Genomic DNA, 15,966 nt, shown 5'->3' on the forward strand with positions numbered 1-15,966 from the left:
TTTTTAAAAAAAGTCTTCCTCAAGGAAGTGAAGCGTAAAGTGGGGATTTCAAAAGATGAATAAAAGTCTTTAAAGAATGTTTGAGAAAAAGATGGTTCAGGAAGAAATAACAGCATGAACAAAGACCCAGGAGCAAGAAGCAGTACAGTGAGTAGGGGAGAGTGCTGGTAGAGATGTGAATTTTGGGTTGCATGGGTGACCTTGGTTGTCAGGTAAAGGAGCTTGAGCGCTGCTCTAGGGCAATGGGAAGCTGCTGAAGGGTTTTGCGCAGAACAGTTATGTGGTAAGATTTTCCTTTCAAGTAGGTTATTTATGGTATAGGGGTTGCATATGAGGGGATGAGGAAGCAAGGTGAGTGTTTTAAGTTATTGGTTACACAATGTTTAGTCATTCTAAAGAGAATTTTTAAACTAAGTTTACATTCTTTAACAAAAACGAATAGGAGCAGGGTCACATTAGCCGCGTACTGCTATTGTGTATGTGTGTTTCCATGCATATAAAACTAAAGCCTACGCATTTAAAAAACAAGTTCTCTGGCTTTTTATTCCTAGTTATTAGTTATCAAAACTTGAGGATTTACCTTCTGTTTATTTTTATTGTATAATGAATGTTTAGGTGAACTTTTGTTACATTGCATTGAAGAGAGTGTTAATTGATAAAGAAGACGTTTACAAATCAGTGTTTTTTTCTAATTTATATCTTTTGCCAACACAAACGGTTTCTTTCTCAGTATGGTGATTTGGACAGTATTATCATTGAGAAAAATCAGATGACCTACCTGTTAACTAACAACAAGAAGAAAAAAAACCCCAGCTCCAAGGTGTATTGTATCAGCCAGTTCTAGGACACAAAAGCTGTGCAGTACTTTGTGCTTTGTGCAAAAAGGGTAGCTGCTATTTAACCTGTCCCAAAGGCATGTGTTGTACCATAAACCCAGCATGGCGCCTGCTTGTCTGACCTTAGAAATGGAAGTTTAGGAGAGTTAGTATAGATGTGATGTATTTTTGCATGTATTTATTGACTTTCTAGTATTAAAGAAAAGAATCAGTTATGATAACTTGGAATGTTTCAACAAAATTATGTAACATTGAGCCCCTATTGTGAATGAGGCATATGAGTCCCTATTGTGAGTAGGGACTTTATGTATATTGTTTTATTTCATCCTTGAGAGCCTTGGAAAAGGTAAAAGCCAGTTCATAACTGGTGAGTAAGTGGTGGAGCGGGGTGTTTGTCAGCTAGCAGTATGGATTGACTTGGAAGGGGGAAAGAGTGCAGCAGTGATGTAGAGAGGCATGGAATTTCAAGCTGCTACCCTCTTAGGCTTCTGGTGCTGGATCATGAGAAAATGTGTTGTTAGTTGAAGTAGGGATAGGGTTGAAATAATCCTTTTCAATTTGGGGTTAATTTTAGGCACATGACAGAAAATTTTACCAGCTTAAGTATGACAGACAATCATTTCATGCTATGCTCTAGCCACTCATGTCCCTTCCCCAGAGGCAACTTCTGTCACCAGTTTCTCTGGGTTATTTTTAGAGATAATCTTCATATACAGTAGTAGTCTCCCCTTACCCATGGTTTTGCTTTCTGTAGTTTGTTATCTGCTGCCAACTTCAGTCTGAAAATATTAAATGGAAAATTCCAGAAATAAGCAGTGTATAATTAAACTGCATGCTGCTTTGACTAATGTGATGAATCTCACATGTTCTTGCTCCATCCCACCCAGGTAGAGAATCATCCCATTGTCCAGTGTGTCCACACTGTATATGCTACCTGCCTGTTGGTCACTTGGTAGCCATCTTAGTTGTCAGATCAGTTATCAGAGAGAGTGGGAGAGACTACATTCACATAACTTTTATTACAGTATATTATAATTGCTCTATTTTATTAGTTTATTGTTGTTCATCTGTTGCTGTGCCTAATTTATAAATTAAACTATTACAGGCTTGTACGTGTAGGAAAAAATATGTATAGGGTTCGGTACTATCTCTGGTTTCAGGGGCCCACTGGAGGTGTTGGAACATCTCTGCTGCAGATAAGGGGGGACAGGTGTGCACGACTAAGTCGCAGGGTATTGCACACACAGGTCTGAAGCACACTTCTTCCATTCTGCTTTATTGCCTTTGTTTCTTACTTGACATATATTAAGGTAACTAAATATGGCACTTTTTAGAGACTCTATAGTTTCCTTTTGTGTCATTTTAAGTGCTGTTCTTCTTTCTTGAAACGTCCTTTTCTCTTTTCAAATCGTAGCCAACTAATAGCACACTTTTTCTGTAGAGCCTTTTTAATGTTCTCTTTCTTCTGTGCTCTACAGTCTTTTTAAAAAATTGTATTATAAGTTACCAATTATATTTAATAAGTATCTGGATGATAGAGACCAATATTCATTTTTTAATCTTCATCCTCTTTCTACGCAATGACTTAGACATACTAGATATTCAGAAAATATTTGCTGGTGATATTAGTGAAATGGAGCTGCCTCCAGTTACCAAACTAGGACATGTCTCTAACATACCTATTCATTTATTAATTTCTGTTGCTATTTTAATGTCTGAGTTTTTACTAATTATATTTTTAAGAGAAGTTTATATAAATGCAAAACTTTATATCATGTAACAACCTTGTAACAACTTGAATCATTTTTCATCTTCACATATACCTTTTATTTCATTATGTATTTTTTTCTTTATGTTTATTTTGTTCTTTCTTACCGTCCTCTGTTGCATAGAGAAGCTGCAACCAGTTTTGCAATTTTCCAAGTCACAAACAGACGTCTATAATGACAGTACTAACTTGACATGCCGCAACGGACATCTCCAGTCAGGTGGGTTTAGGTTAACTAATATGTGAAATAATAAAGCCTGCATGCAAAGCCAAGTCCCACTTAACCTGATTGTGTTGATTTGATATTATAATGATAGTTTTGCTTGGTTTTTGTTTGCACAGGGCTATGTTGACAATACAATATTTCTATCAGTAAGCATGGAAACGTGTAACAAATAAGGTATAGCCATGTTCAGCATGCTTTGTTCACATATTTTGCAAACTCGGATTTTTGAAATTATAAAATTTGAAGGCTCGTTTTTGATTTTTCTATATTTTTTCTATTGTATTTTCAGCTTTTGTGTTTTTAAATGGATAACTAAGTAGTGTTTTTTAAGAAAAATTATCATTTTTTGTTATATATCAATTTTCATTGCTTATCAATTTTCCTATATACTGTCCATAAATGTTTTACCATAGTACCTGTAAGAAAAAAAACTTGAAGCTGAGTTCACATACTGAGGAGAAACACTAGAATACTCTTAGTTATTATAGGTTAAATTTGTTTTCCACGAACTTTTGGGTAGGTACTCAGAACATTAAATGTTTTTTTGTTTTGTTTGGCTGGGGAGAATCTTTATTTCCAAGGGTCTCTGACATCTTATCCAGTTTTATTGGTGACATTTTCAGCATTTGTTTTATGTCCAGGGTTTAAATTTTATTGATGTATTACATTGCTTAAATTGTAGCCCAAAACAAACAAAAAATCTTAGTTCAGACTATAAGACCACTTATGCATATTAATACAAAACTTTTAAGATTTCCAGAGAGAAGAATTAGTTTAAGTGGATTTCTAAGGATGAGAAGAACAGTTGGTCATGAATGAAATCTTTCCATGTGGCTTTAACTATCCCTTTAAAAGAGTTCTCATTGAGGTTTGGTCTTCCAAACTAGCGCCCCATATCAGTAGCTATACGCCTTTTCTCATTTCTTCCTGTACCTGACCTAAAATACCATTTCACACTGTGGTGAGGCAGGAGACCACGTGGGCAGGGCGGGCTGAACAGGAAACAGACTCAGAGCTCACTGTGAACTACAGCAGCTGCCATAGTGGAAGAAACTCCCAGTCTCACACATTGGAAAGTGGGTTAGAGAAGAGCAGGCGAGCTGCGTTGTTCCCTCTCTGCACTCTCCCCCACAGGCAGTTCTGCCACACAGCAAAGAGGGTTGCCCTGCCCTGCCCTGGTGAATACCTAAGGCCCCACCCCCTTACAACTTAACAGGTATGCCAAGACAAAGAAATATGGCCCAAATGAAAGAACAGAGCAAAACTTTAGAAAGAGAGCTAAACAATGAGGAGATAGCCAACCTATCAGATGGAGAATTTAAAGCCCTGGTAATCAAAATGCTCACAGAGCATTAAGCTTGGTCGAAAAATGAAAAAACAAATGAGAGATACCCAAAATGAAATAAAGCAAAATATTCAGAGAACCAACAGTGACAGGAAGGAAACCAGGACTCAAGGCAACGATTTGGAAAAGGGAAAAATAAACATCCAACCGGAACAGAATGAAGAAACAAGAATTCAAAAAAGTGAAGAGAGACTTACATACCTCTGTGACAACCTAAAACATTCCCATATCCAAATTCTAGCCAGAAAGAGAACAACAGCAAGAAATTGAAAACTTATTTGAATAAAAATCAAGGAAAACTTCCCCAATCCAGCGAAGGAAATAGACTTCCAGGAAGCCCAGAGAGTCCCAAAGAAGTTGGACTCAAAGAGGAACACACCAAGGCACATCATCATTTAGTTACCCAAGATTAAAGATAAGGAGAGAATCTCCTCTTTCTCTTGCTTAAAAGCAGCAAGAGAAAAGGAGACAGTTACCTAGAAATGAGTGCCTGCAAGACTGTCAGCTCATTTCTCAAAAGAAACCTTACAGGCAAGAAGGGGCTGGCAAGAAGTATTTGAAGTCATGAAAAGCAAGGACCTACATCCAAGATTACTCTCTCCAGCAAAGCTTTCATTTAGAATGGAAGGGCAGATAAAGTGCTTCCCAGATAAGGTCAAGTTAAAGGAGTTCAGCATCACCCAGCCCTTATTATATGAAATGTTAAAGGGACTTATCTAAGAAAAAGATTAAAAATATGAACAATAAAATGACAACAAAGTCACAGCTACCAACAAATGAACCCAAAAGAAAAGAAAAACAATGAAAACAAAAACTAATCAAACAATTAGTATAGGAACAGAATCAGAGAAATGGAGATCACATGGAGGGATTTCAGTGGGGAGAAGGAAGGGAGGAAAAAATACCATTTCAAGTATAGAGATAAATACTTTGAATGTTTCTTTTAGCATGGCCATGAAATGCTGACATTTTCACAAGGAACTTTTTGAAAAAAACAAAGAAATATAAGAATGCACCACATATAAATAGTTAAGCTTCCAGTATACAAATTTGAGATCCTAATAATTTTACTAGGATAAATAGCAAAAGTTTTCTAGCCCCAAATAGCAAAAGTTTTCTAGCCCCTTCCTGATGTTATCTTGATTCTCTTCTACTTCATTCCACATGCAAATACAAAATCCTATTGTATTTTTCTGCCAAGCAAAAATTTCTAAATAACTTTCTCTTTCTGGGACCCATTTAAACAAAAACTATCTTATTTCAAATCCATAGTAAGCTATCTTTCTATTAATTTTGTCTTCTGGTTGGTGGGGCATACTGACTTCACAGCTAATCTGTGCAGCAGGGCTGTTTGATACTAGTGAATGAGCTGGCTCCCTCAAGCCTAGTTTATTAGTGTCACCCCCTTCTGGAACATCCTGTGATGTTTCACTTGGATGACTTTCTTTATCTCTCTTAGGAAATAGTTTGTCAAAGTCTACTTACTACTTCAGTGTGTTATCTATATTGTCCATCCAGAACAGGAACAGAGTCATAGATACAGAGATCATTTGGAGGTTATCAGCTGGGAGAGGGCAGAGGGGAGGAATAGGGAAAGGTGCAGGGATTAAGAAGCATAATTGGTAGGTACAAAATGAAGAGGAGGAAGTTAAAAATAGTGCAGGAAATGGAGAAACCAAAGAACATATATATGCACAATTCATGGACATGAACTAGGGAGAAGATTGCTGGAGGAAAGGGGGTTACTGGGCAGAGGGAGGCAACAGGGGAAATATTGGGACTATAATAATGTAATCAATAAAATACATTTAAAAAATAAAAAGTTTTTCTATTCAGCATTACTAGATATGCAACAAAGTGGGAAAGTGTGACCCTTACTCAAGAAAAAAAAAATCACTCAGTAGAACTGACTATTGACTGGGCCCAGACTGAATTTAGCAGACTAGGATTGTCAGAACTGCAATTATAAGTATATTCAAAGACGAAAAAGAAAATATCTCATCTGTTAACAAACCTACAATCTCAATAGATAATATAAATTACACAATAAAATGGAAATTTTGAAGTTAAAAAGTACAACCACTGAAATAAAAATTTACTAGATAGCCTCAACAGCAAATTGGAGGTATCAAATGAAAGATTCAGTGACCATGAACATAGATTAATAAAAATTAATAGAAATCAGATTGTTCAGGGCCAGGGTCAGTAAGAGGGATGGAATACAAGTGACTACAAGGAAACTTTTGGCTATGATGGAAACATTTTATATCTTGATTTTAGTGGTTATTTCACCATTATATATACATCTTATAACCTCATAAATTATATTTCTTAAATGCTATTCCTGATTTATCAGTTTTTGATATGTATTAAATTCTTACTCAGGTAGAAGAAGGTTTAATTCTCTTATGCCACTCTTTGTCTCCATAGATATAGATGTATTACTATTTTAATTGTACTTAAAAATTGTATTTAACATTAAGACTTAGTAAATATTGTTTGTCCCAAATTAAATATATTAGTATATTCTAATTATGTTTCCTGTTTTGAATTTTTTCCTCCCGCACAGATCTTGTGATATTTCTTGTTCTCCAATTTTATATAATAGTTTTTTACTCCTTTCTGTATTTGCTTTTTTCCCCCCACATCAAAATTTTTAGTTTATAACCTCTATTACACACTAAGTTATTTTTCAGAAAATAAGAAAGAAAATATTTGAAAATTGATCTGGAAGTTCAGAACATGTTAATTGGGCAGAAATAGAAACAAGTCCCAAAGGACACAACCATATTACTTAATATTAGAAAAGTAACTCCTAATATAACTAACTTGTGATTATGATTCATGAACTGTTTCATATTTTTCTGCTGTACTTTTGTGCCATGTGTCTAACAAGCCGAAAAGTCCTAGCTATGGCTGTTAACACACAGGAAGATTCTATCAATGTTTTTGTAGTCAGAGGCTTCGTCGGCCTTGGCCCAGGAATCACTGGTGGACTGGCAATTAATTCCTGGATTCAACACAGGACAGATTCTCAGGCAGTCTTGATCATCTGCAATTGAATTTGTAAGAGCAAAAAATGGACACAGTGGCTCTGCAGCAGAAATTCTAGGGAATGTAAAAATATGGGGTCCATCACCAATGTGGTGAAAGGAGGTGGTCCTCATATTCACATCCAGGAAAAGCCCCACTCAGTAGAAGCAGGGCTGCCCTGACTGGTGTGGCCCAGTTGGCTGGGCATTGTTCTGCAAAGTCACTGCTTCAATTCCTGGTCAGGGCACATGCCTGGGTTGCAGGTTTGGTCCCCAGCTGAGGCACTTAAAAAAGACAACCAATTGATGTTTCTCTTTCACATCAATGTTTCTCATCCTCTCTCTAAAAGTAAATAAATAAAATCTCTTGAAAAAATAAGCAGGACTAACAATGAGAACAGTCAACAGGCATAGTGCTAGGTGAGAAGACATCTCTGCTTCTTGAACCCACAGTTCAAAAGCCAAGTTATAAAGGTAGTAGAATTACCCCTTGTCAATTAACCAATTCTTTGCAGTAGTATTAGCCCTTGTTGATTAAGAGATTCTTTGCAAATGCCCACATCCCATTCCTTGCTTGTTCTGTTTCCCACCTTCCAGTAATGGAGGCCAGAGGTGAACCCAAGAGAGAGCCCAGGACATAAATTACATAGTTGAATCTCTCAGCACAAGCCCTACACCTGTGTTTGAAACACCCACCATGGACACTCCTCAGGTCCTCAGAGATGATGAGTTAGTTTGTTGACTGTGTCAACATCCAAGGTCATATCCACTTGGAACTTCTGCATCTGCAGCTTCAGCTGCCGAATGGTTCTTAGCTGACGCTCTAACTCCTTTGAAACCAACCTGCCTGGCTGGTTTTTGGATCTGATGTCTTTCTGAAAAACCCGAGAACAAAGGGGGCACAGTACACTCTCCCTGCTGGGCTCTTTCTGTGGTGAATTGCACCAGAAGCAGCAGACATCCATGTTTCAGGTTCACATGGTGTTCAACATAAGTCAGGTGGACAGGACATCTACAGGCTTTAAAGTGTTCGGCGACAGCTTCTGGCCTTCTTCCACTAGGTTACCTTCTTGCTTCTTTCCCAGAGCTCATTTCCCTGTGTTTATTTACTTTTTAACAAAGAACCAAAACATAAAAAAATTCCTTTATTAGTTTCTTATTGTGGGTTTATAGGTAGTAAACTCTCTTAGTCTTTTTCATGTCTGAAAATACCTTTATTCCTATGTGATAGGTCACCTGGATGTAGAATTGATGCAGGTTTTTTTCCGCATTTTGAACATAACTACGTACTGACCTTTGTATGAGAAGTCAGTCTGCTCTTATTCTCATAGTTTATTGTGGAAATTTCTATTTGTAGTTTTAGGACTGTATATTTCTGTCTGAAGTTCTGTCTCCTTTTTTTCCTCTGAAATGAATGTCTTTACCCTACACAGATCTTGCTTTCATTTGTATCATTGCTTTTGCTTATTGTCATTCCCTTTTCTGGATTGCTGTCCTGCTTCTACCCTAAGGAACACTATTTAGTTCCTTGAAGATGTGGTTCAGAACTTTACATTTACTTGTAAATAAGTTCAGTGAAACTTCTTGACCTCGGTCTACTCTGAAGTTTTTCCCTTTGAGTTTCCTTAAACCATATTGAAGGATTTGCTGACAAAGCAAAAATAAGACGTTTATCTTTTCAGGCTGCTGAAATTGCTGATTGATTTAACATTTGTCTTCACAGTAAACATTGTGTTTGAAAATATTATTTGGAAGCAGTGAGATTTGAACATTTATAAGGATGTATATGTAGAAGAGAACTGTAGAGATTTCTGGCCAAGATGGAGGCATGGGTAGTTATACTTTGCCTCTTCACACAACCAAAAGAAGGACAACAACAAATTTAAAAACAAAAAACAACTACAACTGACAGAAAATGGAACTGTATGTAAGTCCAACAACCAAGGAGTTGAAGAAACATTCATCCAGACTGATAGTAGGGGTGGAGCTAGGCAGCCAGGGCATGGCAAGGCAGCGGCTAGAGGACCGGGCAGGCAAGGTGGTGGCTGGCAGTCCCACATTTGCAAGCGGATAAAGCAGGAGGAACAACTGGGGAACGAGACAGACTGCGCAACCCAGGGCCCCAGTGTGGGAAAAGAAAGCCTCAAAAACATCTGGCTGTAAAAATCTGCAGAGGGTGTGACAGCCAGAGAAACTCGCAGCCACACAGGAGAGACCCACAAGGTTTTAGAACATACACAAACCCACCCACCTGGGAATCAGCACCAGAAGGACCCAATTTGCTTGTGTGTGGCAGGGGAAGTAACTGAAAGCCAGCACAGCTGAACAAGCAGCACTGTTCCTCTCAGACCCCTCCCCCACATAGAGTGCCACAACACAGAAACATGGGTTGCCCTACCCTGGCAAATACCTAAGTCCCCGCCCCTTACCATGTACCTGGTGTGTAAGACTAAGAAATATGGCCCAAATGAAAGAAAAGATGAAAACTCCAGAAAAAGAACTAAACCATGAGGAGATAGCCAACCTATCAGATGCAGAGTTCAAAACATTGGTAATCAGCATGCTCACAGAAATGGTTGAGTATGGTCCCAAAATAGAGGAAGAAGTGAAGGCTATGCAAAGTGAAATAAAGAAAAATATACAGGGAACCAAGAGTGATGGGAAAGAAACCAGAACTCAATCACTGATTTGGAGCAGAAGGAAGAAATAAACATCCAACCAGAACAGAAAGAAGAAACAAGAATTCAAAAAAATGAGGAGAAGCTTAGGAACCTCTGGGACAACTTTAAATATTCCAACATCTGCATCATAGGGGTGCTGGAAGGAGAAGAGGAAGAACAAGAAATTGGAAACAGTTTAAAAAATAATAAAGGAGAACTTCCCCAATCTGGGAAAGGAAATAGATTTTCAGAAAGTCCAGGAAGCTCAGAGAGTTTGAAAGAAGTTGGACCCAAGGAAGCACACACCAAGGTACATTATAATTACATTAGCCAAGATTAAAGATAAGGAGAAAATCTTAAAAGCAGCAATAGAAAAGGAGACAGTTACCTAGAAAGGAGTGCCTGCAAGACTCTCAGCTGATTTCACAAGAAACCTTGCAGGTAAGAATGGGCTGGAAAGAAGTATTTGAGGACATGAAAGGCAAGGACTACATCCAAGATTGCTCTATCCAGCAAAACTATCATTTAGAATAGAAGGGTAGATAAGTGCTTCTCAGATAAGGTCAAGTTAAAGGAGTTCATCATCCAGCCCTTATTTTATGAACTGTTAAAGTGACTTATCTAAGAAAAAGAAGATATCAAAACTATGAACAGTAAAATTACAACAATCTCACAACTATCAATAACTGAGCCCCAAAAAACACACTAAGCAAACAAGTAGAACAAGAACAGAATCACAGAAATGGAGATCACATGGAGGGTTATTAGCAGGGAATGGGAGGGGAGAGAATGAGTGAAAAGGTAGAGGGAATAGGAAGCATAAATGGTAGGTAAGACAGGGGAAGGTTAAGAATAGTATTGGAAATGGAGAAGCTAAAGAACTTACGTGTACGACCTATGGATATCAACTAAGGAGAAGGGAGGGGAATGCTGGTGGGAGGAGGGTGCAGGGCAGAGGGGAAAAAAGGGGAGAAGGAAATGGGACAACTCTAATTGCATAATAAGTAAAATAGGCTTAAGAAATAAATGAAGTTAATAAGCAAAAGAAACTGTAGGTAAGTTAGGTAATCTTTTAGACTTAATTGAAGATATTCTATACATTTTTATTACATTTATAAAACACAGCACATAAAATACTTGGCTTATTAAAAACCATGTCTTTATACCCTGTACATTAAAAATTGATAATTTTAAAAACCTCTTTTGATGGGCACGCAATGTGGACTTTCAAGGTAATGTAATGCTGTTCTTTCTACTCTGTACAACCTCTCCCTAATGCCTATACTATATTTTCTTTCTTAGATGTTTGGCAAGTTTATTCACTTGATAACTCTCTTGTATTTTACCCCTGCCCACAAATAAAGTTTCTCTTACTACAAACACATATTCTTTATAAGAAAATGAAAATCTCCATCAGGAAAAGGAAAAAATAATCCTAATTTCATCCATCCATTGAGAACCTTTATGAACATCCTAATATATATTCTGATTTGAATTCTTGTTTTGAAATATTGCTGGTTAAAAAAAATTAGCTTAGTTTTGCAAATTTATACTGGCTTTTATTATTACTTTTATAATATTTAACCACAATTTTCTAAACATGATGATATTACTATTTTCTTCATAGAAAGTGGAGCAGTTCCAAAAAGGAAAGATCCCTTATCACATACTAGTAACTCACTGCCTCGTTCAAAAACAGTTTTGAAAGCCGGATCCACAGGTCTTTCAGGCCACCACAGAGCACCTAGTTGCAGTGGTTTATCCATGGTTTCTGGAGTGAGACAAGGACCTGGTGTCACAGCTGCCACTCATAAGGTATTTAGAGACAGAATTTAATTGCTGTGCTTTTGCAAGTAGAAAATTGAACATGATGTGCTTGCTTCAGTTTATGACAAGTACTTTATAATACCTTAAAGAATTGATAAGTTCCCACAAAGTTAAATGTAATTTTTCTTTTCTAAAAATTCTTTAGGGGGAACTTGCTATTAAAAAGCAAATTTTATTTTACCTCCTTTTGGACCTAATTGGGCTTTATAGTAAGTTTGCTTATTCAGTTTTATATAATGCTATACAGTTCATTTTAAAGTGGTTATTCTTTTAATTATTTAAACCTATGTAAATGTTTTGCAACATTTACAAAGTATTTTATAAACACACTTAGAGTTTTTTTACAATTCTAACAAGTATCAAAATTATATGACTTCATTGTCATAGAGCCTTTAAAATAGTGACATAGAGTCACTTTTATAGCAACTGAATCTCTCTGGATAAAATCCTCTGTGAAACCATTTCATACCAAATGTCATTCTATAGTGTATACCATTTTACCTTGGAGTAATATACATTAAAAAAAATTTTATATTATTTTTAAGTCTTTAATTCAATGCACTTTAAAATTAATTAGCATGTGAAAAGTGTAAATGTTAGGTTGTATTTTCACATTAAAATTTTATGTCCTTTAAGAGTACACCAAAAACAAATAGAACAAATAAACCTTCTACCCCTACAACTGCTACTCGTAAAAAGAAAGACCTGAAGAATTTTAGGAATGTGGACAGCAACCTTGCGAACCTTATAATGAATGAAATTGTGGACAAGTAAGTTTTGCCATCTAAAGTGTTTTATTTTACAGTTTTAATTTTGAATTTTATTTATAAAATATATCATGAGTCAAATAGATAATAAATACCTTCTCTAATTTACATATTTAATTTTTAGGATGGTTTTTAATTTCTATAAATGTAGAAAATAATTGCTTTACTGATTTAACCATAGTTGCAAGTTAACATAAAAAGGACCATGTTTCAAAAAGCTTAGGCTTCATTGTATAATAACTGAAGCATATTTCTATTGTGGAGATAACTAAAATTCTGTTTTTTAGTGGAACGGCTGTTAAATTTGATGATATAGCTGGTCAAGAGTTAGCAAAACAAGCACTGCAAGAAATTGTCATCCTTCCTTCTCTGAGGCCTGAGGTAAGGACTGTATATTCTCGTTTTTCTGAATCAACATCCATTACTGAGACTATAGTAGCAATAAAGAGATGTTCCAGCTATGCTAGAATAATTCATGTAACAGTAGATTTAATTTTTTTTTAAAGAAAAAAACCTAGCATTTGCAGTTGACTTAGTAATTATAAGAGAAGAGAATGACTATATGGATTCCTAATTCCCAACACATTTTTAACATGAATAGAAGAAATAGGTAACAGGGTAAGAGGGATTTAAAATTAAAAGATAGGGCCCTGACCCATGTGGCTTAGTTGCTTAGGTGTCATTCCAGAAAGGAAAAGGTCACTGGTTCGATTCCTGGTTAGGGCACACGCCTAGATTGTGGGTTCAGTCCCTGGTCAGGGCACGTACAAGAGGCAACAGATCAATTCTCTCCTTCTCTTTCTCCAACCCTCCCCATTTCTATAGAATAAATAAATAAACAAACTTTTTTAAAAAATTAAAAGCATTGAACTCAGATTAGATTGCTAAGAGCTTAGAAGTGTGGGGAATGAGATGTTTATCAAGGATATAAGATTTCAGCTATATGATGAATAAGTTCTAGGGATCTAAAGTTGAGCATGGTGAGTGTAGTCAACAATATTGTATATTTGGAAGTTGTTGTAAGAGTAGAGCTTTAATTTTCTCACCATAACAACAACAACAAAATGGTAATTTTGTAAGGTAAAGGATGCATTAATTAACTTGACTGTGATAAACACTTTGCAGTACAGGTGTATATCAAATCATCACATCATATATCTTAAACTTATGTAATGTTATGTAGACTATATCTCAATAAAGCTGGAAAAAGATTAAAAACAAAAAGAGGTACAGTATTCAACACAGCGTATCACTGACAAAGGAACAGACAAGTAGATCAATAGAACAGAATACAGAACACAAAAATAGGCCCACATAAATATTGTCAAGTTATTTTTGACAGAGGAGCAAAGGCAGTTCAGTGGAGAAGAGATAGCCTTTTGGACAAATTGTTCTGGAGCAGGTAGAGATAGACATGTAAAATAATGAATCTAGACACACACTTTACACTTTGCACAAAAATTAATTTAAAATTAGTGACAGACCCAAATGGAAGAGGCAAACTAAACTGTAATAACCCAAGGAGATAACATGGGAGAAAATATAGGTGATCTTTGGTTCAAGGATGACTTATTAGATACAACACCAAAAGCATGATCCTTGAAAGAAAAATTGTTAAGTTGAACTTCATTAAAATTGAAAATTTCTTTGAAAGACATTGTTAAGAGAGTGAAAAGACAAATCACAGACTGGGAGAGAATCTTTGCCAAACACATTATGTGACAAAAGACTGGAATCCAAAATATGCAAAGAGTTTTTAAAACTCACAAGTAAGAAAACAAATAACTCAATTAAAAATTTTGGACTCGCCCTGGCTGGTATAGCTCAGTGGACTGAGTGTGGGCTGCAAACCAAAGTGTCGCAGGTTCGATTCCCAGTCAGGGTACATGCCTGGGTTGCAGGCCATGACCCCCAGCAACCACACATTGATGTTTCTCTCTCTCTCTGTCTCCCTCCCTTCCCTCTCTAAAAATAAATAAATAAAATCTTTAAAAAAAATTTTTGGACTCATTTGGCGCTGTCTATTTAGGCTCAGTGGATTGAGTGTTGGCCTGCGAACCAAAGGGTCACTGGTTCTATTCCTAGTCAGGGTACATGCCTGGGTTGCAAGCCAGGTCCCCAGTTGGTGGCGCACAAAAGGCAACCACACATTGATGTTTCTCTCCCTCTCTTTCTCCCTCCCTTCCCCTCTCTCTAAAAAGAAATAAATTAATTAATTAAAAAAATATTTTTGACTCATTTGGGTAAATTCTAGGGAGCATGATTGCTAGATAGTATAAGATTATGTTTATTTTGTAAGAAAGTTTGTAAGTGTCTTCCAGTGTGGCTGTGTCATTTTGCTTTCCACCAACAATGAATGAGTTCCTGTCACCACATCACCAGCATTTGGTGGCGTTAATGTTATGGATATTAGCCATTCTACTAAGTGGGTAATAGAATCTTACTGTTGTTTAACTTGAAATCCCCTAATGACAAATGATGTTGAGTACTTTTTCATTTTTTCTTTACGTTTTAACACTTATTTTGCTCAATTTTATTTGTAACACTCATCCATGTGCAGCTATAGCTCATCCTTTTTCATTGCAGTATAATGGTTCATTGTATGCTTATGCTGTATTACAGTGTATTCATCCATTCTTCTGTTTAAGGACATTCGGGTGGTTTCCACTTTGAAATTGTTACCATCGTCATGTATACAACTCAGGTTGCACAAGTATGGAGTTTTTCTAGGGTAGATACATAAAAATTGCTATGACCTAGAACATGCACATTTGCTTTTCTGTATATAAAGCCAAACTATTTTCCAAAGTACTTGTATCATTTATAGTTCCATCAGCCACTTATGAGAGTTTGCATTCCTCCACATTTTTACTAAGAATTGCTATAGTCAGGGAAAAAAATTCTTTTCCTAATAATCGTAATTGGTTGTGGTTTTAAATTTGCATTTTCCTGGTAACTAAGAGTATCTTTTCATATGTTATTGTCCATTTCACTTGTGAAATTCCTGTTTGTGTTCATTTTTCTATTAGATTGTCTTTTTGTAAAATATATTTTATTGATTTTGCTATTATATTGTCTCAAGTTTTCCCCCTATGCCCGATACCCTTGTCCTTCCAGCAACCCCCCCCTTTAGTTCATGGTCCATGGGTCATGCATGTAAGTTCTTTGGCTTCTCCATTTCCTATACTATTCTTAACATTCTCTGTCTACTTTGCACCTACCAATTATGCTTCTTTTTTAAAAATATATTTTATTGATAATGCTATTACAGTTGTCCCATTTCCCCCCTTCATTCCCCTCTACCCTGCACACCCTCTCCCACCCACATTCCCCCCCTTTAGTTTATGTCCATATGTCATAAGTTCTTTAGCTTCTACATTTCCCATACTATTCTTGCCCTCCCCCTGTCTATTTTCGACCTATTGTCCGTGCTACTTATTCTCTATATCTTTTCCCCCTCTCTCCTCCTCCCACTTCCCTGTTGCTAACCCTCCATGTGATCTCC

At 36.4% G+C, this 15,966-nt stretch overlaps 1 protein-coding gene across 4 annotated transcripts in view; it reads left to right on the forward strand.

The window, feature by feature from the left end:
- Positions 1 to 15,966, forward strand: part of SPAST (spastin) — a 61,057-nt gene that overhangs the window by 22,546 nt on the left and 22,545 nt on the right. For 2 of the 4 annotated variants that reach the window (XM_028515492.2, XM_028515491.2), the window contains exons 4-7: positions 2,729 to 2,824; positions 11,495 to 11,682; positions 12,331 to 12,464; positions 12,749 to 12,842. In XM_028515492.2, coding sequence (XP_028371293.1) covers positions 2,729 to 2,824; positions 11,495 to 11,682; positions 12,331 to 12,464; positions 12,749 to 12,842 — 512 coding nt within the window. The remainder of the gene's footprint in view (positions 1 to 2,728; positions 2,825 to 11,494; positions 11,683 to 12,330; positions 12,465 to 12,748; positions 12,843 to 15,966) is intronic. The other 2 variants (XM_028515494.2, XM_028515493.2) reach the window with 1 other exon arrangement.

This window comes from Phyllostomus discolor, chromosome 6 (assembly GCF_004126475.2).
Source record: "Phyllostomus discolor isolate MPI-MPIP mPhyDis1 chromosome 6, mPhyDis1.pri.v3, whole genome shotgun sequence".
Classification (NCBI taxonomy): domain Eukaryota; kingdom Metazoa; phylum Chordata; class Mammalia; order Chiroptera; family Phyllostomidae; genus Phyllostomus; species Phyllostomus discolor.